This window comes from Podarcis tiliguerta (genome assembly GCF_965153285.1).
Source record: "Podarcis tiliguerta genome assembly, chromosome: 1".
In the NCBI taxonomy this organism is placed as follows: domain Eukaryota; kingdom Metazoa; phylum Chordata; class Lepidosauria; order Squamata; family Lacertidae; genus Podarcis; species Podarcis tiliguerta.
In genome coordinates, this window is record NC_139534.1 from 13,024,855 (window position 1) to 13,049,853 (window position 24,999).

The 24,999-nt window shown below is 43.2% G+C and overlaps 1 protein-coding gene across 2 annotated transcripts in view; it reads left to right on the forward strand.

Annotated features, from left to right (window-relative positions):
• Nucleotides 1-24,999, forward strand: part of SATB2 (SATB homeobox 2) — a 122,640-nt gene that overhangs the window by 76,193 nt on the left and 21,448 nt on the right. Inside the window, exons 8-10 of one of the 2 annotated variants that reach the window (XM_083408818.1) lie at nucleotides 2,586-2,798; nucleotides 7,716-7,871; nucleotides 24,558-24,755. In XM_083408818.1, the coding sequence (XP_083264944.1) occupies nucleotides 2,586-2,798; nucleotides 7,716-7,871; nucleotides 24,558-24,755 (567 nt within the window). The remainder of the gene's footprint in view (nucleotides 1-2,585; nucleotides 2,799-7,715; nucleotides 7,872-24,557; nucleotides 24,756-24,999) is intronic. The other variant, XM_083408819.1, reaches the window with a different exon arrangement.

Below are 24,999 nucleotides of genomic sequence, written 5' to 3' on the forward strand. Positions count from 1 at the left end.
TATTTTGTTTTACTGACTTCATTATCTATTTGCCATGGGTTATCAGCATAGTCTGTCAGTACAGCCTATTTTCAACCTTGCAATGAAGTAGATTTCATTTTTAAGACATTAATTTTGCATGGAAAAAATAGTCACATTCAACTATTTCCTAGTCTGAATCATCTTGTGGTTCTTCTGCACATCTTTGTTACTCTTGTAAATGTAACATGGGAAAGAGTTGAAAATAATAATAAAAACGGGAAAATGCTTTGATAATGCTGAACTGCTTTCATGGTCTTCTGATTCCACTGGATCCTTTAGGGAAAGTGGGCCATCATAGGATCCAGCAGGTCATTTATAGTTCTGAGCAGCCCTGACCTTTCCTCCAAACACCCCATTTCAGGTGCTTATGCTGGCTAGCTCTGGAAGTAGCTCCCACTTGATTGAATTGTATGACAAGCCTCTACTGCCGCAGAGCCTTCCTCCATCAACAGCTCCTCTCCATAGCCAATGGAGAGGGACTCACTGTTTATCCTATCACACACATATACAGCAAATTTTGGAGGTTTGGATTGCTCCCTAAGCAAACCAATACTAATAAATAATTAAGTTAAAAATTATAAGTACGAATAAGGTGACCACTTATAAAGCTCTGCCTCCCGAGACTAATAAAAATTGAAGGATTTCTGTACTGACTCGTTACCAGGACTGTTAACTAGGATATTACTCTTCATACCTGTTTCCTGGCCTCCAAAAAGCTGTAGGCTACTTAGCCCTGTAAGTCCAGAAATGATGGGTGGTGGTATCGTGTGCCATAACTCTGTAGGATGCTGCCCTAGCTTGAGAAACATAGAAAAGCATAGTAAAGAAGAGGCTGCACATATTGGATCTCTTTCCCTATTGGATTTAAAATACAAAAAAGGATACATAAGCAGTCATTGTTGAAAATATTGCCAGAGGGGAAGGTGTTGAGGATGGGAGTAGATTGCCCACGGAAGGGAGGATGAAGAATATTAGGAAAGCAGTGATTGGGTGTCTCTTGTCTGATCAATTATTTGCAAAGCTACTGTAGTTATTAACTAGGTATAGTGTGACTTTTTAGGAAGAAACTTCATAATTTTGTAGTAAACATAATCATCTGTTCTCCTAAGACATAAAGCGTATGGTAGCACAAGTTTCAAAGCAATATTTGCAATTACTTAGTAATCAGTAATATTTATATCCCGATTATTGTCAGGATGCTGTCAGTGGCTTCCGGCTGGTTGCCGTCCTTTTTTATTTCAATCTTTACAGAGAGAGGCTATAGAATCTAGCCTCTTGGATAATGGCGTTGTCCCGAGTGAATCCCCCCCCCATCTCTCCCATTTCCTCATTCGTCATTCTCACTGTCTCCTCTACGGGTGCTGCTACGTGCCCTCTGCCTTTGAGCTCTTTGCTCTCCTACTTTTAGCGCTCGCCAGGTTCTGGGAGATGGAGGGTCTGGGGTGCTTTCTAATGACAATGTGTCAGCTGGGTGTTGTCCTGGCTCTCCCATGGTTTCCCAGCTTTTCCTCTCATCTGCCTCTGAGATGCTACCTCCCTCAAACCCCTGTTGTAAATCTATACAGTGGTACCTCTGGTTACGAACCTAATTCGTTCCGGAGGTCCGTTTTTAACCTGAAACCATTCTTAACCTGAGGTACCACTTTAGTTAATGGGGCCTCCTGCCGCCGATTTCTGTTCTCATTCTGGGGCAAAGTTCTTAAACTGAGGTACTACTTCCAGGTTAGCAGATTCTGTAACCCGAAGTGTTTGTAACTCGAGGTGTTTGTAACCCAAGGTACCACTGTACTATCTTCTTCTTCCTCTTACCTGGAAGGGTCAAGATGGGGAGGAGGTCTCCACCATTCCTCCTCTGCCCAGTCCCTGACAATTGCTTAGGAACATCTTATGCTAGCTTTCTGCGGGCCTAACTACATGCTATACGAAGAACTGAACCTCTGGCTTCTTTCATGTAAAAGAAAAGCTTGATGTATTTGATGAATATGGACATTGCCATATCTTGGCTTTCTAAATGAGGCAGCAAGCAATTTTCAAATTATTAATTTCTAAGATGAAGTATCTTGAGAATTTCTCATATTTGCAGCATTTTCTCCCATTAGAAAGAATTGACAGGTTTGCAGTGAATGAACTGTAACATCCAAACTCTGCCAAACATTTTTCTTCATAAGTCTCCTGTGCTGTTTAAATGTCTGAACTAAATTTACCAAACTTGGCAGATTCCTGAAGATGAACAGGGCTGCCAAGTGTTTCCAGCCTGAAGCAGTAAGAGTGAGAGCACTAATAGTTCTTAAAATAGTTTCAGGAGGCACCTGGCTATAATGGTAGTTTTACACTGACCCACCTGCCTCTTTGGCACCTCGTTGTTCAGGTTGATCTTAAATATATGATAGAATCTGAACAGAAATGCTCCTAAATAAACCACAGCCCCAAGAAAACAAGGCTTGTTTCTACAAAACATTCCCTGTGCTTTAACACCTTATGAAGGGTCTCAGCATTGCAACCTGGCTGGTTACAATAAACACATTTTTAAAAAGACTTGGCCTTTTTTTAATTTTTTGAACCAGGGATTGCTATCAGAGATTCTGCGTAAAGAAGAAGACCCTAGAACAGCTTCCCAGTCCCTCCTGGTAAATCTGAGGGCAATGCAGAATTTCCTCAACCTGCCTGAGACAGAACGAGATCGTATATATCAGGATGAGAGAGAGAGGAGTATGAACCCCAATGTGAGCATGGTGTCTTCAGCTGCCAGCAGTCCAAGTTCCTCCAGAACCCCCCAGGTAAGGTGCAACCCTATTATAATTGCTTTCACAATTGTCCCGTTATCCAGAAACAGACGGGCAGGCATCATTTGAGATGACCTGTTAGGATTTTCCCATCTGGTATTCAGTCCACTTGAGTGCTTCTTGGAAGCTTGATTTTTTAGGGTTTGGAGTTGAGCTAACAGGGTCATGTTATCTTCTGGCAATACTTTGCAGATGAAACTAGTTAGTATTTAATGCTGCAAATATAAAGAATGAGAATTCAGTGAACTACATGAAAGAATTCAAATGCGGGGCAGGTTGTGCACATCAACTGTGATTGAAAGTATCACAACACTGATGTGCATGTGGAGGCCCATGGAAATGAGGGTAACTCCAGTCTCTTCAGCGATAGAAAATGCTCCTCATACACATCTCCCCTGTATGCTTGAAGAGAACTAGGCAGTCACTGCATCCTCTGAACCGTATTGTAGCCTGTGAGCATCATAGCTTTTCCATTAAGTGTCTATGATTTTACTCCATGATTGCCATACTGATTGGAATGTCATCCAGTTCTTCTTCTAACTAATGACAAGCCAGGATTTAAGCAGTCAGCAGAGGCCCTTTTTTGAGTTATAATGAAGGATTTGTTGAGGTGACTGCAACCAGCTGGTAGCAAAATGCATTTAGAAAATACGGCTCATCCAGAACACAACAGCTAGATCGTTTACTGTGATTTGCCACAGCATTTGAGAGCTTTCACTGGACTTTAGTTGTTTTCTGGGCATAATTCAAAGTGAAGATGCTTTAATACCCTACATGGTCCGCGTCCAGGGTTCCTAAAGGACTCTGTACCCCTGGTGGCACTTAACTTTGGGGGCCGCATGCTAGAGCCAAAAGTGGTGCGCAAGTCTAGGTACCCCAGAGCCTGGTGCACTGCTCCCCAAAGCAGAGGGTGGCTGAGAAGGACACAAGTGGCATGTGCTGGCCCTGGTTCCAGTGAATTTTATCTGCATCAGGGAAATAGATTCCATCAATATGCTTGTTGAAGGCAGCCCTTTTCCTGTGGCCTTGTTGGCCTAATCTCCATGCCACATTGTGACCTACCTCTCTGCTGGCTTCACAGCAAGAGGGAGGCATTTTGTTTCCAACAGTCCCTCTGCCAGAGAAAAATTGCCTCCCTCCTCATTTCACTGATGCCTTGAGATCCTCATAGTACCTAACAAGAACAAGTTTCACAACTTTCAGGATGGTTTACAATTAAAAGAATATATATATGTTCTCAGCGCCTCCCTGCCTCCCACAATCCATGCCGGAGCGAGAGACAGGTACCGAGACAAACTGTGTGTGAAGCCCATTCACCCCTGTCCCTGGGGGGAATTTGCAAGGATAATTACCCTCAATCATCGTTGTTTTTCCTTTGCCAACGATCTCCCGCTGTTGTGGGTGCTGCCTCCATTAAGGCAGAGCGGAACCGGAAGCCTAACTTCTGAGACCCTTCAATTTGTATTGTTATAATGAGGCTATTATTGGATTGTAATTGAAAACTTATTTTTTTATTATTATATATGTGTGTGTATATGCAAACTAGTATAATTGCTAAAAAAGCAGAGTGATTCTTTTTTAAAACAATCAGTTGTGTGTGTCATTGTAATTGTGAAAGGCCTGTGGCAATAAACAAAAAACATTTGCTTGTTGCTGGAAAGCTCTAGGATTAGTTCCCAGGCTGCCCTCCTTGGCAGAGCATGCCACAGAGAAGGTGCCACACCTGTATTAGTTCTTTCGCCTTAACTCTGAAAAAGGGGGCACCCTTGAAGGGTCTCAGAAGTTAATCTTAATATCTGAGAATATTCATGTGCGAATAAAGAGTCGATTGCATCCAAGGTAGCCAAGTGAAGGAGCTCCTTCTTCTGCATTATCTGGAGGAGTGTACTGTATATAGAAGATAGCTCACCCAGGAAAAACATAATTTGTCAGCACTAGTAGTATACCTTAACTGAAACGGGGAAATTCCTAAATTATAAAGTGCTGTAAAATGCACATGTGATTTCTACCCAAGACTTGTCACTTAGAAGGGACATATTGATGCTAGGAGACTGCCTTCAAAATCAGCCAAAATGGGTAGACAAGAGAAAATGTATTACAAATTAATGACAAATTTGTTCTGTGCCAAAGTTAATCCTATATACAAAATGTTGTTTCCATAGATACCAATCTGTGATATGATTTTGCAGTGTGGTGGGTAATCTGAGAATGTATCAAGAAATACAGTAAATACCCCCATTGTATTCCCTGTTGTTTTAGTTGTTATCCTTAGTTTGTGGCTTTACATTGATAAACTATTATTTTGAGATGTGTCCTTAATATTACGTGGCCTGTGCCAAACTAATCCAGTAAAAGAGTCCAGGGGTTTTGAACATGAAAAGGTTTAAATGCTGCTTTCTTTATTCTGTGGTAAATTTATTTAGTTAATGTCTATATTCTACACATTTATTTAGTTCTGTCATTTTTCTGTTTGAAGAAATGGCAACAAAACTTCCTGAAAACAGCATTTAAAAATTAACCATTATAAAAATACAAATCAAAAACTCATATAGAAACAAATGAAATAAAAAAGTTAAGTAGCAGCCCCACCAAACTCTTGTTTGCTTACTGTGCCAGAATTTTTTCAAACACTAAGCTAAACCATGGCTTAGCACACACAAACTAATGTGCAGATTCTCTCAGAGTGAAGATTGTGGCCACTGTGCTCTTTGCCCAGTCCTGCTGCTGCTATCCTACCCAGCACTGAGCCATGTTTGCTATCGTGTTGCAGCTGAATCTGTCCCCCAGACAAACCACATGCAACAAATGAAGAAGACTAGGTTTACAGCTCATGTAATGTACCATATTTTTCGCTCTATAAGACGCACCAGACCACAAGACACACCTAGTTTTTGGAGGAGGAAAAGAAGAAAAAAATATTCTGAATCTCAGAAGCTAGAACAGCAAGAGGGATCGCTGCGCAGTGAAAGCAGCATTCCCTCTTGCTGTTCTGGCTTCTGGGATAGCTGCGCAGCCTGCATTCGTTCCATAAGACACACACACATTTCCCCTTACTTTTTAGGAGGGAAAAAGTGAGTCTTATAGAGCAAAAAATACGGTAATCCCAAACCAAACCATGGCATAGCCCTGGGTAGCTGCAGTATTCACTCTGGGAACTCATTCAGGGCATGTGGAAACTGGGTCGCAGTCTCTGTCAGAAAGAGAAATAAATAAAACATATTTGTATTGTCTGTTGAAAACTGAGCAGAGACCGGAAACCAGGCAGGCCTCTTTCAGGAGTTCATTCTATAATCTTGGTGTCACAACAAAGAAGATTTGATCCTTATACCCACCCACTTTACTGCCGATGGTGGAATTGCAATTATACTTCCAAAATTGCATGCAACTCCAAACTGAAGGAACACATCTTGCATTTTTCTAGGCAATATAGGTCTACCTCTGTTGAGACCTTTCCCCTCTGCTTTGATCTTGCAGAGGAAGGAACTGCAGTTGCATACTTCACAAAAAGTCAGAACATTTCCCCCTCTTAGCTGCTCACTGCTGAGCAGCTGATAGGTGGAAGAAGACCCAGAGGGCTGGATAAAATCTGGCTGTGTTCTGCATGTGGGCTGAGGGGAACATCTCTGGGTTAAACATACTATTTATATTCAGTACCTCCCTAAATCAGGCTGTTTTAAGGTGCCAGCATGGGAGAAATGACATTACAGTCTTTTTCTATATACACGTTAGCTTAATTTAATGTTTCAGTTCCATAAAAAGCTTGCTAGATTGGTGTCCTAGATTGCTGCTGTGTGCAGATAACTGCTGTTAGATAGAATAGCCTGTGCAATACAGTCAGACCTCGGGTTGCCAACGCTGCGGGTTGCGTGTTTTCGGGATACGGACGCATCGAACCCGGAAGTTCCAGAACGGTGCTGTGGGTTGTGAACACGCCTCCCACACCGATCACGTTTGCAACCCAAGATTCCACTATATAGGTTACTTGGCAGTTTCAGTGATGTATCTGACTTGTACTGCTGAAACTAGCAGCCAGTCTGAACAGGTTTTCATCTGGTTTCTGGTTTTGGGGTAATGACCTTTCCCCCTCCATTCCTAACTTCTTGTTCTCTGATGGCTTAGTAAGTGGAAGTGCCAATATTCTCTGTTTATTGTCCTTCATTTGTCCCAGAAGTTGATTGGAAGTCATTCAATTAAAAGGAGTGCACTGGAATATGCAGAACTGCAATATGAGTTTAGGAGACCAAGGGCAGCACACCACACATACTGTGAAGCCTGGTGTTATGAATTTTTGTTCATTCTCACTGATTTCCTAGGTGAAATTAGGTGACTATCTGGGCAGCATAATGATGGGAAACCATACATACTCAAATGACATACATATAGCTTTAATAAAGGATGAGAGAGACTTGAGGGAGTGCATTAAATTGAGTAATAATTTATTATTTAGAGACCTCTATGCATTTACTCATTTTTTCTGGAAGAATTGGCTCTTCCTCCAAGGTATGCAGTTTTATGGGGAGAAAAAGCAAAAGTCCAAATACTCATGTATGTATTATATTGTATTTTCTGGCTAGCCCCATCAAGTGACTGCCTGGGATTTAATTCTTCTGCTATATAACCTTTCAGTTTTTTGGTATATGTGCTTCTATGTGTGTTGAGAGCGAGCGAGCTCTGTGTGTGAAGAGAGGGGGGAAGGGAGGGAGAGGGAGAGAGGACCGTGAACGTCCTATAGGAATGCACTGCAATTATTTCCAATCACAATTAACCTGATTAGAATAATGGACAGGAAGTGTCCCTCTGTAGCTAATGCAGTTTGGCATCAGCTGACTGAAATCCTTTGATAATTTCTGCACAGATGGCTGGGCTGAAAGCAGCACTTTTTTAATTATTATTTTCATGGTCTCTCGGTAGGCCAAAACCTCGACACCGACAACAGACCTCCCCATTAAGGTGGACGGAGCCAACATCAACATCACAGCTGCCATTTATGACGAGATCCAACAGGAGATGAAAAGGGCCAAGGTGTCTCAGGCTCTGTTTGCCAAAGTGGCTGCCAATAAAAGTCAGGTGAGTAGGGGGTTCTTTTTGAAAGAGCAGAGAAAGCTTCAAGGTTGAAATTGGACCCGTCCCTCCCCCCATCATTAAAGTATATCGGTTGCAGCATTAGTAACAACATCAATGATCCCTGGAGAATCCATTGCACTTTGTCTTTTTGCTCCTAAATAATTTCTTTCTGCCTCTTTAAAGTGAATGGCTAGCAAAGACAAATCAGATTATCTTCCTTTAACTGAAAAGTAAAAAAAAAAGAAACGGGACCATAAACTGCTTCCCTGTCCTCCACCTGGTGCAGTAAATCAAGAACCCCTGAAATTATAGTGTTGTACACATTTAACAGATTTGATTCCTTAACAGTTGTTTGATTCCTTAAACAATTGTCGTATGGGAAGCCAACAGAAAACCACAGATTGATTGATCACTGTATTCCTTGTAGATTTAAAAAATATGAAATGGAAGCATTATAAAATGCTGAAAGTAACTGTTACCATCATTCACAGAAATATTGAATTTATTCTAATGTGTTACATGGATTTGTATATGAGGAGGATCCAAATTTTTCTCATGCTCATTTTCTTCCTCCTCTTCTAAATCGTCATGTCTCCTGTTGCACCACTTGTTTTCAGTGCAGCCTGTGGGCTAATGCTCACAGAAAAGGCAAGAGCCCAGGCACAATATGAAATACATAAAAGGAAAATGCCATGGAGCCCTCTTACACTGTTAAATGAATAAAAATCTCATGTACCACATGGCAAAATATAATGAGACTGGAGCTGTTAAACGAATAAAGCTGTTAAAAGCATAATGCCACTTGGCACAACTACTGTGCATTTAACGGTTTTCCACTGTGTAATAAATGACATATGTGGTAAAAGTGCAGTAAATATAAAAACTGCACACAATTGATTTTGCAAACGTGCCCTTCGTCCTTGCCTGCATACAAATACCAAATACCAAAGATGTGTGTGCAGTGTGGCCAAGGCTGGATAGTCCTTAATCAGGACCCTTTTAGGACAAACTGAATTACCAGGCTCTTTCTGAGGTTTGGCTCCAAAATGCCGGAAAGCTTCCTGTCATTTTACACAGAAGAGTCTTGAAATAGAAAGACTGTGAGCCACCCAAAATAATTTGGGTGGCTCACTAGCTTCCGTCTGTGCCAATTCGAATGTAGAAATTCCAAAGGAGCCGGCCACCATCTACTCTCTAGAGCTAGAATGCATTAAACGTTCTTGCTGTGAGCATATAGAAACTCCAGATAGAAAAAAAAAGCAGGAAGGGTTTAAAATGTGTGAAGTGACATTTGCTGTGGCTGTGCCCAATAATACTTCATGCATAAGCATTTTTGAGCATGTGCTCCTTTTGTTTCACAGGTCTAGTAGGTAGCACTGATTACTCTGTGATGCCTTAATATTAACTGTTATCCTGAAGGCACTTGGACTTTCTGTTTACAGTAGGTATAGGAAATTTGGTCAGTGCTGGTAACCACATCAAAATAATATACTATGAGCTTGAAGTTGCTATTTAGTATAATTTGCATATCCTGTGTACATTTTCATGAACATTTTCAAACCATAGCTGGTTGCCATGGTGCCTTTATTGTACAACTTGAGTTCTGGGGAGGCTAAGACAGAGTTTGAGAACCAGTGGCACTTCCACTTTCTTATAGGGTCATCATCAGCATCCATGTGTTAGTATAAAGTTTGTAACAACCATATATGGGTGAGAGAAATACTAATCTCTGGAAAATTGATAAGATCCAACTTAACGCAGAAGCATGTCTAAAAGTAACTAGTAAGCCTCTAAATAAATTCCTACTGACAGCCAGAACTCATAAGTACATAAGAACAGTCCTGGCGGATCAGAATGTGGTCTATCACGTCTAGCATCCTATTTTCAAACATGAGCAGCTGGATGCCCTAAGGGCACCAATAGGACCAGTGACTAGTAGCAACTGTCATGGTAACACACTAACTATATGGCTAGTCACTCTACCCAATTTTCTCACCAAACCAATTCTTGAGCAAAGCAGTTTCAAAACAATAGCTCCATATGGTGCTTCTACAGAGTGCATGTAAGCACTCATTCCAGACCATCTGATTTTGAGGGCTACACATGTCCTGTTCCTTCCAGATTCCATAGAAGATAGGTACCAAAGCAAGTGTTCTCCACTGCATCACATTTTGATTTTTTTCCAGAGCTAAAGTCAGTATTTGTTCTGGTACTTATCCCAAGATAATCACATAAAAGAAAAAGAATCACATAGAGCAGCAGTGGGGAATTGGTTCCGGCATGCAGGCTAGGCGCTGTGGTCTAAACCACTGAGCTTCTGGGGCTTGCTGATCAGAAGGTTGGTGGCTCAAATCTATGTGATGGGGTGAGCTGCCGTTGCTTTGTCCCAGCTCCTGCCAACCTAGCAGTTTGAAAGCATACCAGTCTGAGCAGATAAATAGGTACCACTGCAGCAGGAAGGTAAATGGCGTTTCTGTGTGCTCTGGCACAGTGTCCCGTTGCGCCAGAAGCAGTTTAGTCATGCTGGCCACATGACCCGGGAAGCTGTCTGTGGACAAACATCAGCTCCCTCGGCCTGAAGTGAGATGAGCGCTGCACCCCATAGATGCTTTTGACTGGACTTAACTTTCCAGGGGTCCTTTACCTTCCAGGGGCCCTTTACCTTTACCTTACCTAGGTATCTATCTTTCCCACCATCTGTAGGCATGGCTGCCCATCTGTCTGTCACATTATATCACATGACTTGTTCCTTCCCACATGTTTTGAAATTAAACTGTGTAGGATGCATGGTACTTTGAAGCCCAGATAATAAGCTGATGGTTTGGGCTTCACAGCACCACACAGAGTTCCATGAAAGCTCTACATGTATTCAACTCTTTCTCATTTTTGCCAGACATGCAGGGGCATGTGCAAATGGGAGGCCATGAGATAGGACTGAAATGCACGCTCTGCTTTGTCTCTGGGTTATAACAGGATAACAACAAAGGTCTGCCACCAGATTGCGTGTGGCCACCATATGTTGCCTGGTGCAGAGCACATTGGGGGCTGATGCAAGGGGAGGAGGGGTCCAAGCGCGTGGCTGGAGGTGGATGCATAGCCTTCCCTTCTGGTCACGCATTTCCGGCAGGAAGCCAGGCACTCTCCCGGCCAATCAGGAGGTAAGACTTGGGCAGGTACTGGGACTGTCTCCTTCCTTTGAAGGGGTGCGGTGCCTGGTGCCCAGCCTCTTGTCCTGCATGGATCTGATTGTCACTGGATCATCTGCCCTCCTGCCCCTTTTATATTTGCATGTGTGCTTCAGCCTGATGGTGAGCAAGCTGAACTGTGTATGGGCATTGCTATGGATTACTCAGTTGCTGTATTTGGGGCCAAGAGGGAGTGTCACCTGCAGACAGATTGACCCGTCTACAGGTTTTTGCCTGCCTCATAGCAAACACCACAACATGGGCATTTAAGGCAGTGGGTAGTATCCTTTAAAACCAGGGTACCCCGTTAAAGTGGCAGAGCTATCTGGGAGCCCAAACAGGGGGCCATAGCATCCTTTCCGTGAGGAGGCACTGGCAGGAAAGTCACATTTGACCCATGTCCAGGGGCAACCTTCATGCCAGGGTCCACCCATCTCGGGTTCAACCTGCAGGTGGTTTGGTTGAAGGTGGATGCTTATCCAGTGCCTTTTGCCACTGGTTTACATATGAAAACAATAAATTTGTGTCCTAATTTAATCCAGCCAATGGTCTCCTGTGCCTTGTTTCTACTGTCAATCTCCATTGGCACAAAGTGTTCCATATGTGCCTGGGTCATGCAAATGGTTTGTTCCTTTCTAATTCAGGACATGGCTGGATTTTAGCTGCACTGTATGCATATTTCATGTACAGAAGATCTGAGGAGGATAAAGCAGGGAGGGGGAGCTACAGCTGACTTTCAAAATTGTGCTATAGCTTCAGAGGATTCTCATAACTTGCCATACAGTGGTACCTCGGGTTACATATGCTTCAGGTTACAGACTCCGCTAACCCAGAAATAGTGCTTCAGGTTAAGAACTTTGCTTCAGGATGAGAACAGAAATTGTGCTCCAGCGGCCCGGCAGCGGCAGGAGGCCCCATTAGCTAAAGTGGTGCTTCAGGTTAAGAACAGTTTCAGGTTAAGTACGGACCTCTGGAACGAATTAAGTACTAACCCGAGGTACCACTGTATTTCAAAAATCTGGACACAATGGGTGTTGAGTTTTTTGTTTTTTTTGCAAAATCTCAAAAAAGAAAGAATAGGAAAAAGAGAGTTTTTGAGCTATTTTTAATGAAATTTGCCAAAATCTACACTTCCGACATGGACTGCCATGCATCTGGATTTTCCTGAACATTTCAGTGATTTTTCCTGGAAGCTTTTTAAGAGGGCCAAATACCAGCTATGTCTGGAAAATTCCAGATGTATGGCAACCCTACTCATTCACTTGTTGATAGTCTCATCAAGTTTGCAGTTCCTTCTCAATGTCAGCTACTGCTCTTGCCGTCAAAGAGTCTATCCACTAAATCACAGTGTGATGAAAACTTAAAACGGTCAGTCTCTTATGATGATTCATATCATGTGGCTATGGCTGTCATCTACATCCTTAACTAGAACAAGAAGATAAAGTAAAGAATTCAAGGAATAGTTTGGCAAAACTGGTGATTAAACTCCCACAAACATTACGGTAGAGAATGTTGCAGTTCAAAGGTAATAGGAATAATAGAGCAAAGCCAGCTTGTCAAGGTTTCATTAAGCTTCATGGCAGAACTTGCCATTATAGCCAGTTTTCTAGCCATTCAGGTTTCTTCACTGGGTTATTTTAAATAATAATGAGCTTTATTTTAATCAAGATTATTTTAATCAAGAAAAGAACAAGTTCAGAAACCTGGCTCATTTTCTACTGCTGTAGATTCCCAATCACATGAAGAGAGTTAATCACTACTGAACATTTGTTTTAAAGACCTTTGCATGGGTACAATTAGAAAGTAATCTTTATGTGGTTAATAGCATGATTTTAGTCTCTTTAAAAACATACATCACACATTGCCTTTTTTGTCACAGATGCTGACATTTTCTGCACTGAAGATGTGGGTGAGGAAATATCCTTTTACATATCTTTGAGTAGAGATTTTTTTGAATCATTTTCACTAAAATCTCTTCATTTGCCTACTCACGTATTTGCTGGTATCCCTGCAAAATGTCAGTGCAGATACATTCAATTCCTTAAAAAAATAAGAATATGAAATGAACCAAGCTGCTGCTCAAGGCCAGTTAATTGACTTAGGTTACAATCCTAACTCCACTTATTTCTTTTTAAAATTATACTGTTTTTCACCATATAGGTCTCAAAGTGCCTTGTAACAATAAAATATACAATATGCAAAATTTTAAACATTAATTAAATCTCTAAAAATAACATCTCAATAATGTAAAATCTCATTTTTATTTTTATTTATGTAGAACCATCTGAAAAGCTTTCAGGGGGCAAAAGCCTCCTGACCAGGCCTTTGAAACTCAGTAGGAATGTTGCCTAACTTTTTGTGAGAGGGAGTTCTATAGCAGGGGTTGGCAAGGTTTACCTTGCCTGGGGCGGTTCACTCCAGTGAAGATCCCTCTGTGGGCCAGATCGCGCGCACGTGCCCCTGCCATTTCTGGCATCTGCGCAGACGCGATTTTCGGCACCACGGAAGCGAGTCCCCATGCCGTGCTGGTTTAGCACAGCACGCTGTGGACTCGCCAAGCAGGTGGCTCAGTTTGGGGGCAGCCCGTGGGCCGCTTAAATGACCCCTGTGGGCCGCTTGTGGCTCATGGGCCTTAGGTTGCCGACACCTGTTCTATAGCACAACTCCTTGTTGACATGAGTTGTGATTCTGGCCCATAAGTAAAGGTAAAGGTACCCCTGCCTGTACGGGCCAGTCTTGCCAGAATCTGGGGTTGCGCGCTCATCTCGCTTAAGAGGCCGGGGGCCAGCGCTATCCGAAGACACTTCTGGGTCACGTGGCCAGCGTGACAAGCTGCATCTGGCGAGCCAGCGCAGCACACGGAAACGCCGTTTACCTTCCCGCTAGTAAGCGGTCCCTATTTATCTACTTGCACCCGGAGGTGCTTTCGAACTGCTAGGTTGGCAGGCGCTGGGACCGAACGATGGGAGCGCACCCCGCCGCGGGGATTCGAACCGCCGACCATGCGATCGGCAAGTCCTAGGCGCTGAGGCTTTAACCTACAGCGCCACCCGCGTCCTGATTCTGGCCCATAGGGAACCACTATTATTGCTCCCCTGACAATCTCACTGATTGATTTGGGGTGTACAGGGTAAATTGGTTGTTAAGTTATTCTGGGCCCAAGTGATTCAGGGCTCTGTACACTAGTATAAGAACCTTAAACCTGGCTTGGTAGCAGACAGGAAGCCAGTGCAGGCCTTCTGACACTAGTGTCAAGTGTTGGTGTTTGGTTGTTCTCTGGAAGTAAGCTCCATTAAATTTATTAGGAGTTATTTTTTAGTAGACATGGTTAGGGTTAAGACACTTTCTTCCATGCAGATGTCAGTGCTTGAGTGGTGGTAAGTATAATTTCAAGATAAATTACCCTGGGCAGCTTATTCCCTGCTTCCATTATGAACATTAATACATGGATAGAACATTGTCAGTGGTCTTAAAATCAATGCCCTTCAGCTTTCTAATAACAGAGCAGTTACTGTAATAAAATCTAGCTTTCTTCTGCCAATAATTCTAGTCTCAATGTGTTTGAACATACAAAGTTCAAATCATTTCTGTATCTCTCTTGTGCCACTTACATTAATATGTGAAATATATATTTTATCTAGAGGCATTTGTGATTCATATGAGCATCCTGATCAGTGCAGGTTTTACACCTGTCTTTCAAGCACCTCCTCTGCCGTCTGCTCCACTTGGTCAAAATTTGGTGTGAAAAAGCTGTCAACCTAGCAGAGCACCTTTAGGATGCATGTACTGAACAGTGTCCTTGAACCACCCATCCTTTATGTCTCAGTCTTTTTGGTGTCACTGGCAAAGTTTTGTGTTTTTTCTCTTTGATGCCTCCACAAATGCAGGAAGAGATACCTTTTAACGCTCCTCTTTCCTGAGTTCAAGGGACGTGGGTGGCGCTGTGGGTTAAAGCCTCAGCACCTAGGACTTGCCGATCGAAAGGTCGGCGGTTCGAATCCCCGCGGTGGGGTGCGCTCCCGTCGTTCGGTCCCAGTGCCTGCCAACCTAGCAGTTCGAAAGCACCCTTGGGTGCAAGTAGATAAATAGGGACCGCTTACCAGCGGGAAGGTAAACGGCGTTCCGTGTGCTGCGCTGGCTCGTCAGATGCAGCTTGTCACGCTGGCCACGTGACCCGGAAGTGTCTTCGGACAGCGCTGGCTCCCGGCCTTTAGAGTGAGATGAGCGCACAACCCTAGAGTCTGGCAAGACTGGCCCGTACGGGCAGGGGTACCTTTACCTTACCTTTTTTCCTGAGTTCAGCAGAAAGACTTGGGTGGGGAGGTCTGTGTTAATGCTCAGTGCACTACCTTTCCAAGCCCTGGGTACTGGATCAAAGCAGGCATGACTTGTAGTCCTCAGCAGCATTTGGAGCAAGGCCCTCACCTCGCCAGCTTTTTGGCAATCCCTGTTTTGTGTTGTTGAAGACCCTTCTGGCTCACTGCACTTTAGCTGAAAGCAACGCACTGAGTTTCATCTACACCCACCAACCCACAAAAATTTACCTTCCTTGGCTGATGCTTCAGGGCATAGCAGTGTATCCTCACAACCAAACAAGCTTAAGGAAAAAAAATATGGTACTTCTCACAAAGAAGTACCCACACAAGAAGAAGCAAAAGGAAACCTGTTCTTATTGTGCTTTTGCGCCATGCGTTTAATTCAAAAAGCAGGAAATTCCCATAAGCTAATATTGGGACTGTGAACTATCGAGAGTTGATGAGAGCTGTGTGGGTTTGTCTGGATAACAATGGCATTTCCAGGACACAGAAAATGAATGTCTGGATATGCCCTAATACATAATGAATAAACCTACAAGGCAAGTGTACCTGATCCTATTCTGTTCACATGGAATATTTTGTGGAGTTTCTGTATGTATGAATCCTTTTAACAACCGTTTTGATAGCTTTTTTTGGTTGACCGCTGCTGCTGACCTAAATATGACAGAAGTAAAAAGGTCAGCTGGCTAAACAGGATCAATGATAAGTATGGGAATGAGCTTCATTTCTTTCTTCATCTACCTCCCTTTTCCTCTAGGGGGTTCCTTGTACATCATGCCTGAAATGCTTTTGTTTATTGAGCAGCCAAAAGTTTAGTTACCCTGCAGATTCTTTTGCTTTTTGCCCTGGGAAATACATTTGATTGGAGTTAGAGAAGTTTTAAAGTAGGACATCTATATGATACTTCCAAATTGCTAATGCTAATGCATCCACATTATTTAATACAGTTTAAGAGACTTGGTAGCATTTTTTATACACATCTGTAGGATTGCATGCAAAACAGAATTACAAACTGAATTCCTTGCTACCATCACTACAGCCTTTCTTTACTGTACAGTCATACCTTGGGATAAATACGCTTCAGGCTAAGTGTTTTCGGGTTGCGCTCCGCAGCGACCCGGAAGTAACGGAGTGTGTGCAGACGGTCAAAATGGCGTCATGTGCATGCGCGGAAGCGGTGAAATGCAACCCGTGCACACACAGATGCGTAGATGCATCTTAGGTTCTGTTCAGGATGCGAACGGGGCTCCGGAACGGATCCCGATTGCATCCCAGCTCTTTATTTGTGGCAATTGTCTTTTCCTTTGATTAGAATATTTGAATGAGATCATGGAGTCAGGTTTTGCTATCCGCTGTTTTATTGTGTTTACATTAGTAACCCTGTTACACAATGTCATTGTTTGTAATCAAAAACACACACATATATATAGTAAACATTAAAACAGATTACATATGACATGCTAGAATCCACACCCAACCTGTCATGATGGTTGATTATGCTTGCATCCCACTCTTTCTTAGGAAGGCTCAGAGAACCTTCAGTGGGTTTCTCAATGGTCTCCCACCCAGACACTGATTACAATTGCCCCTGCTTTCGCTCCGGTATCAGATGTTTTGTAATTTGATTCTACCCACGAAAAACCAGCCTGAATTAGGATGATTTTAAAATAGTGCTTCAGTATGTAGTAGATTAATCTGTCAACCATCTAATTAAACAATTCAATAAATTATTTGATTAGAAAGGGGTAAGCCTCTTTTTAAAAATCAGTCGGCCTATTTACTTTTTTCCCCAAGGCTATTTTTAAAAAAATAAATATCAAAATTGAGAGTTCCAGGCACTATCTTAGAAAAGAAATCTTAAAGGGGGTCAGAGAGCAGGGGATCCACTGCTGCACCTGAAGGGGTGCCAATTTACACTGGCCAGGGTGGAAGGGATCAGATTTCCCTTTCCCTTTTCACTACACCAGATCCAGTATGACATAGCAGAGAGGTCTCAGGTTTGAGCCACTTGGTGTTTTTTTTTGGGGGGGGGGGAGGTGTCTGTGGGGCTAGTATCCTGCAGATCTTGCCCCAGCCTTGACTCCAAACTCCCCATTTCAAGGCTTGACACTTCTTATAGGAGAACCACTAGCAGGACAAGCAGCTGCTGCAGCTCCTTTCCATTAGGCTAGGGAAGATGACATAATGCGCCTGGGGGTAGAGGAATTAGGGGTTAGGCGTACACTCAAACAGTGGCGTAGCGTGGGTTGTCAGCACCCGGGGCAAGGCAAGTAATTTGCGCCCCCCCCACTGCACTGTCCCTCCCCCAGATAGTCTCTCGCTCTCTCTTCGCACCGCACCGCACGCCTGGCACCCTCCCCTCCACAGTGGGCGGCGACCCGGCGGCTCGGATCGGAGAGAGTGAGTGAGCCAGGTAGGGGCAGAGAGCTGCGAGTGTGAGTGCGCTCCCCCCCAGATGTTGCGCCCGGTGCGGCCGGCCCCCCCTGCACCCCCCACGCTACGCCACTGCACTCAAATCCTCCATTTTCTCATATACAGGAGTGCCTATTCTAACGTGAAACATGTGAAGCATCAAAAAAAATGTTTTCTCCTGTTCAAAACTTGTTTTTACTTGTGGGCAAATTTTATACAGATTTGATGGATGAATGGTTCATATGAGTTTTAATCAGTTAGGGTGGCGATACGATGCACACTTGGGAATAAATCCCATTGAATGTAGTAGGTCTTCTGCACAGGCCTGGGCTGTAAGATTTCTTTAATCAGATGACCGTCCTTTAATCAGGTGACAATGCCTCCAAAAGAAGCTTAGGTTTATACGTGGTGGGCGTTCAGAAGGAAAATATTGTTAGGAATGTGCTTTGCGTTTGTTTTGGAGGTCATAGCAGGTCCTTGGAAAGGAAGCTGTTTCAGGGATGTTGTTTCAAGAAGTTGTAAGCCAAAGGGAGCAGAAAGCCTGCTTGGATACTGGAAGGCTATCTCAACCTAGGAACATTTATAGCTGGCGAACCAGCCTAAGCTGGGACTAAGAACTGCTAGCTACAGAAGCCACTTGAGACTCCAGTAACTAGTTGGAATCCAGGAGTATACCCAGACTACAAACCTGTTCCTTCACAGAGAGGCAGCCTCTCCCAGGACGGGTTGTGCGCCAAATTCCTGGACACAGGAACCATCCATCTGCAGCACTTCTGTCGTATCAGGATACAGCTCAGTTTATTAGCCCCCACATGACAGACACACGGCAATAGAGCACACCCTTTACAGCAATCTTGAAGTTTGTTACTGGACTTATTTGCATAGGAGAGATGCTGAGTGACGGAACTGGGCCACTAGTATGTGTAAGAGTGGGATGTCTAATAGCAGCCTAATTCTATATACAGTAACCTGCCTTCCCCAAAACAATGTCACCAGGAACATTAGCCAAAAGCCTGAAATCAACACAAATGCCTCCATTCCAGAGAAATTCTGTACTGTATCAGCATTTCTTGCATGGAAGCAATTCTCTTGGAATGCTCAATAAAACACACATGGACTCCCTCTGCTATCACCTCCCTGAATACTCCCCCCCCCCCAACAACTTGAGGGTTTAAACAAAAAGAAAAAAAAGAAAAGGGAGATTTATTTATTAATAATTCATGAGTTCTCATCGAACATGCACGAAGCAACGGTGCTATTCAATAGAGAATACTGTCATCTGTCACTGTTTTATTTGACATTTACACTTTTTTTTTTATGCTTGGTACTGCAAAACTTTCTTGGATGGCACGCTAAGATTATTTAAATAGAAAACAACAACAGCAGCAGCAGAGTGCACACACTTTCTTACCTGGTGGTTTCTGTTTGTTTGGGCATTGTGTACGTTGATGAGATGGGCCTTGTGGTAGCATAGGGTTCTCTCAAATATTAGCCACGTTGAAACCTAAAATCTGTTGTTCAGTCGAGCTGAATATATAGTCCTGAATGGATGAGTGAAAGACAGTTTGGGTAAATAGATGGAGGGCGAGGACAACAGTGACTAAAAGATTTGTTGTAGATAAGTGTACAAGTAGGCTGTGAAACAGAGAGAAAACAAGTAATAGCTGTTGTGAAAGAAACTGACACAAATGAATTGCCAATGCTGATGCCAAATAAATATTTATAAATGGCATCAGAGGGAGGCCCAGTAGTATAAAATTGCAAGCATGAAGAGGGCATTTAGCACAATGACATTACGGAGTTAGGAAGGCTTAGCAATTTCTTGCTAATATTAGACTCATGAAAATCTTTCTGCTCTGTAGGTTAGTTATTATTTATAAAAATCGCAGAACCAGCTGATACATTCATAAGCTAATTATTGTAGCAGCTGGGTATACATGGTGCAATATGTCTGAGGCTGTGAAGTATCACAGATTTCTTGGGACCTGCTGTGGTGTGTGTGCCATAGGAGGCTAGATCCCTTAATCTGATCAGCCAAGCAAAGAGTTTCTGGGGAAACTGGATTAATATTTCCCTAAATAACAGGAATGTGATTCACCTTCAGAACTGAGCTCTGCTAAACATGCCATTAGCTTGCGTCCACTGGGGAATTGAGACGTTCTCAGGTGTCCTAAGGATGGGATCTTTGCCTGGTAGCTTCCCTTGCCAGAAATTAATTTGGTTTGCTCATATCTGCACACATGGTCACACTGCAGTCTAGTTTTCTCCTTAATAGCTCCACGGTCAAGACCTTGCAAGTTGCTTGGCAAATTGAGCACTATGCTTCCTAAAGACTAATGGCAGAGAGCACATAGACCATAATGAGGCCTATAGTGTCAGGCTAAGTGACTGTAATGAGTGCAGATTATAGCAGTGCTTATCAATCAAATGCAGCTGACTGTTGTGTGAGGCATTCCAAGATCACAAGCAAAAATGGTAGCAGTAAGTTGTCACGGGTCTCTTTTCAAATGGAGCCTTCTCTTAATATAACTGCCTGCTCTGACAGATCAGTAGGTCTTTGGGTTTAGATCACTCAGAAAGTTGACTTTGAACAGGTGTGGGGTTTTACTTACCCTTTAAAAAGTTTCTTTAAGGTTGTAAGTCTCTCTTACAGTTTCCCTTGGGAAGTTTTAACTATACCTGCTTTAAACATCTGAAAGTGTGCAGTTGGAGACTTAACTCTGATCAGTAAAATGGATGGAGAAATAGCAGCTTCTCCCCCCACCACAGATGGTTTATTTTACATTTCAAAAATTATTTCCTTCGTACTGCGGAACCCCTGAGAAAACACTTTAGAGCCGAGAATTTTGTTCTTGTTTGTTTGTTTTAAATTGTTATTAAAGAGGTACGCAGGGTTTGGGGGTGTGGGCGAGAGAATAATATTGGTGGAAAATCAGCCATCACCTGATTCTATGGTTAGCAACATACCAACTAAAATACCAAATGCAGATATTTATTCCAAGCAAATAATTAGATATCTCCTTTTCATAACCCCCCCCCCCCCGGCAGCTTATTGCAAGAAAAGATCGGGTCTGCACAAATGTGGCCTCTCACTTGTAAAAACAAGGCAGTGTTGTGTTACAGATTAGTTTATAAATCCCCAGTGGCTTCACAGTTCAGTGCCTACAGCTGCTGCAGATGGGCCTGGGTTTTTGTCTCTTCGCTGTGCTGCAGCCGGCAGTTGAAGGAGAAAATGGAATGATCAGGTTATTAACATGTAGGCCGTGAGGAAGAGGCTGCACAATGAGAACAGCTGGTGTTGCTGTCTTGGCTGATGCAGCGGAGATAATCAAATCTTGCCTCCCCCCCCCCCCTTTCCTTTTCCTTTTCCTTTTTTTTTGGGTAAAGGCAGAAGACACAGTGGAGAGTTAGACAAACAACGATGTGATATCATATGAGGTCTCTTTAATAGCACCTTGCATCAGGTTGTTACACCAAATCTTTTTTAGCTTGTGAAAAGCCTTTCTAGTCAGGTCCCTTCATACACAGTTTTGAAGAAAGGCATATTTAACCTTAAGAAAACAAGATCCAGATCGAAATATTAAATTGACACAACCCCATTGAAATTGCTCAGGCCCCACGGATTTTAACAGGATGGAGATATGGTTAGTTCAGTGTTTAGACAATCCAGACAATCACTTGAGATGATGGGCTGTAGAACTGTCAAAATATTTTACTTAATGAAAGTTAGGAAATGCATGTTTTGTATGTTGCTTCATTATTATGTTGAATTTACTCTCATAAAGCCACAAGAAAGGGATGATTCAGTCATTGCTATGCAAGGTTGCCTACAGGTGTTAACAAAGTTTTTTTGCATCAAAGTTTGCAGATGTTCTGTGTATTTAAAAAACCATTCAATATAATTGCACTTTCTCTATACACGTAAGTGGATAAAGGTGAGAAAGTTTGTCACCTATTAACAAGTAGTGTCTTTCTGCCCTATGGGTTACATTAATCATTTCTTATAATGGTATTGGAGAGACAATGGGGTCAAACCGTTGCATTAGCAGCACCGAAATAACCTCGATGGGGTACATGCCTAGGCAGTGTGTATGAAAGTCCTGGGCAGAAAACAATATTCCCCAACCTCACTGAAGTGGTCGAAAGGAAAACAGAGCAATATATTTGGCACCAACTTGGCTGAAGGAGTTGCTGGAAGGAGGCATACAAGGTGCCATCCAACCATCTTAGGGACTCTACTCCTTAGCTTTTTCTTCTCTTGAAGATATCCCACAAGGCAGCGGAGGTTTAGGATCAAAGTTTTCCTTCTCCTAGATGGGCTACCTTCCCAGATTGATGAACCCCACTTGCCCCCCACTTCCCTCTACAGCAGGCATAGGCAAACTTGGCCCTCCAGATGCTTTGGGACTACAACTGCCATGATCCCTAGCTAACAGGACCAGTGGTCAGGGATGATGGGAGTTGTAGTCTCAAAACATCTGGAGGGCTGAATTTGCCTATGCCTGCTCTACAGCATATGCAGGAACTGCCTTTCGACTGTTAGACCCGTAGTTGGTCTCGTCCTCTCAATCCACCAGAGCCTGTCTTCGCATGCAGAGGAAGTCTCTAACTCACTGAGGGTTTATGACCCATCAGGTACTCTCACATGGTTTAGCCTGCCAGCCGAAGCCATTCCCAGGGTGTGGCCGCTGTCTCATGCTGACAGTTTCTAGGAGCCACAGGTGAAAGCTGAGTGCTGAGTAGGGACCAAAGGTGGACAAACTACCCCAAAAGGAGTCAGATGTGTCCTCCACCAGAGGTACTACCCCTCCCCTACACCTCATATAATGGCATAGGCAGTAATCAAACTGTTGGTTATTATAGGGAGGTTCTGTTCATGATTTCCCAATTAAATACATGTAAATCCATCAAAAATTACAGTAGGTGAATCTGAGGTAGAGGTGGGAGAAGATTGCCTGGTTCAGTGTCTTCTAAGCTTTTTCTTCACTTAGCTGTGTAGGGGTTCCCAAGGAACTCTACAAAATATCCTGGCGATCATAGTTCCAGGAAACTTCCTAGGTAAAGGTAAAGGTACCCCTGCCCGTATGGGCCGGTCTTGACAGACTCTAGGGTTGTGCGCCCATCTCACTCAAGAGGCCGGGGGCCAGCGCTGTCCGGAGACACTTCTGGGCCACGTGGCCAGCGTGACATCGCTGCTCTGGCGAGCCAGAGCCGCACACGGAAACACCGTTTACCTTCCCGCTAGTAAGCGGTCCCTATTTATCTACTTGCACCTGCGAGTGCTTTCGAACTGCTAGGTTGGCAGGCGCTGGGACCGAACAACGGGAGCGCACCCCGCCGCAGGGATTTGAACCGCCGACCTTTCGATCGGCAAGCCCTAGGTGCTGAGGCTTTTACCCACAGCGCCACCCGCGTCCCTTAAGAAACTTCCTAGATTCTTTAAATAATTTGAATGTAGGGTCCACTGCTTTCCAGGTCTACTTCTTTTTTTCTAGTTATTGACTGTAACGCAGGCAGACTCTCCCTGTGTCTCTCCTTTGTGCTTTTCCAAACTGTTTGCAGGGCAGTGGGAGAAATTTGTTTGGTTCACTTTTGAACGCAAATTCATCAAATTTGCCCTTCCTGAATCAATATGCAAGCAAAACACACCTCTCCTTGGAAATTTGTACATTAATGAAATTTGCAGTGCTGTTATCTGACAATAGAGTGCATATTTCAGGCAGTAATACATTCAGAGACGTTTATTAGGATAAATGCATATCATTTAAAAATAAAGAATACGAAATCACAAACTGATACAGAAATGGAGTGAACTTTAGATTGGAAAATGATAAAATGAGAAACCAAAATTGACAGATTTGTTCATCCTTAGCTGTCTGTCCGGTAATGATCAGTACTGCATAGAGTGCAGGTTTCGCCTCTGATTGTTTTAGGACTTTCTCTCAATGAATCTACCTTCTTGGATTCTGCCTGGGTGCCAAGTTCCCTCATATCAGTCCATGAAACCACAGATGCATGCAGACACCCTCATAACTGGTGTAGTAAATATATGTCATGTTTTTTCCTCCCTCATCTAGCACAAGGAAGATTTGTGTGAATGAGATTTCACACTGGGTGATTCAGTATCAGACATGCATGGAAGTGCCACAAGCTGCCTCTATTGTCCAGGAGAGCAAGAATAAGGGCTCCCATCTGGGTCAAAACTGAAGCGTCCTGAACTATTAGAAAAAGGTCAAAATTTGCCAATAGAGAACATATCACAAGTGCACGATACGTACCGTATTTTTTGCTCTATAAGACTCACTTTTTCTTTCCTAAAAAGTAAGGGGAGAAGTGTGTGCGTCTTATGGAGCGAATGCAGGCTGCGCAGCTATTCCAGAAGCCAGAACAGCAAAAGGGATTGCTGCTTTCACTGCGCAGCGATCCCTCTTGCTGTTCTGGCTTCTGAGATTCAGAATATTTTTTTTCTTGTTTTCCTCCTCCAAAAACTAGGTGCGTCTTATGGTCTGGTGCGTCTTATAGAGCGAAAAATACGGTATGTACTAGGTAACTTGGAAGATGTTCTGCAGCAGGATTATAATTACCAAACTGGTGAGTCAGTTTGTAATGATTCTGAGCACTGTAATGTAAGCTATGCTAAATAGGTAGCAAGTATTGGAAGTGGCACGTGTGATAAATCATAGCAGCACAATAAAATAAGCAGTCCCTTCAACCATTATGTCGTTCACCAGTTTACTAGTACTTAAAACATCAGTTATTTTGACTTTCCACTGCAGGGTTGGCTGTGTGAGCTGCTCCGTTGGAAGGAAAATCCAAGTCCAGAGAACCGTACACTTTGGGAAAATCTGTGCACCATACGGCGCTTCCTGAATCTCCCGCAGCATGAGAGGGATGTGATCTATGAAGAGGAATCCAGGCATCATCACAGTGAACGTATGCAGCATGTAGTCCAACTTACCCCTGAGCCTGTGCAGGTCAGTGCTTTAACTGTCCATTTTAAAATGATCCTTTTTCCCACCTCAACTAGTAAAAGAATGAAAACACAAATGGTTCCAGCATCTTCCAGATCTAGAAGCACAAAACTTCCAGTGTCTTTTCCTTTTATATTTTCAAATTCAGTTTCCCAATTTTTTAAATCAACATGCAGTAGGAGCAGGGTATGTGATGGGATGTGAAGAAGTTTGTCTTCCTCCTCTTCCTCCTCCTTTTTCTCTTTAA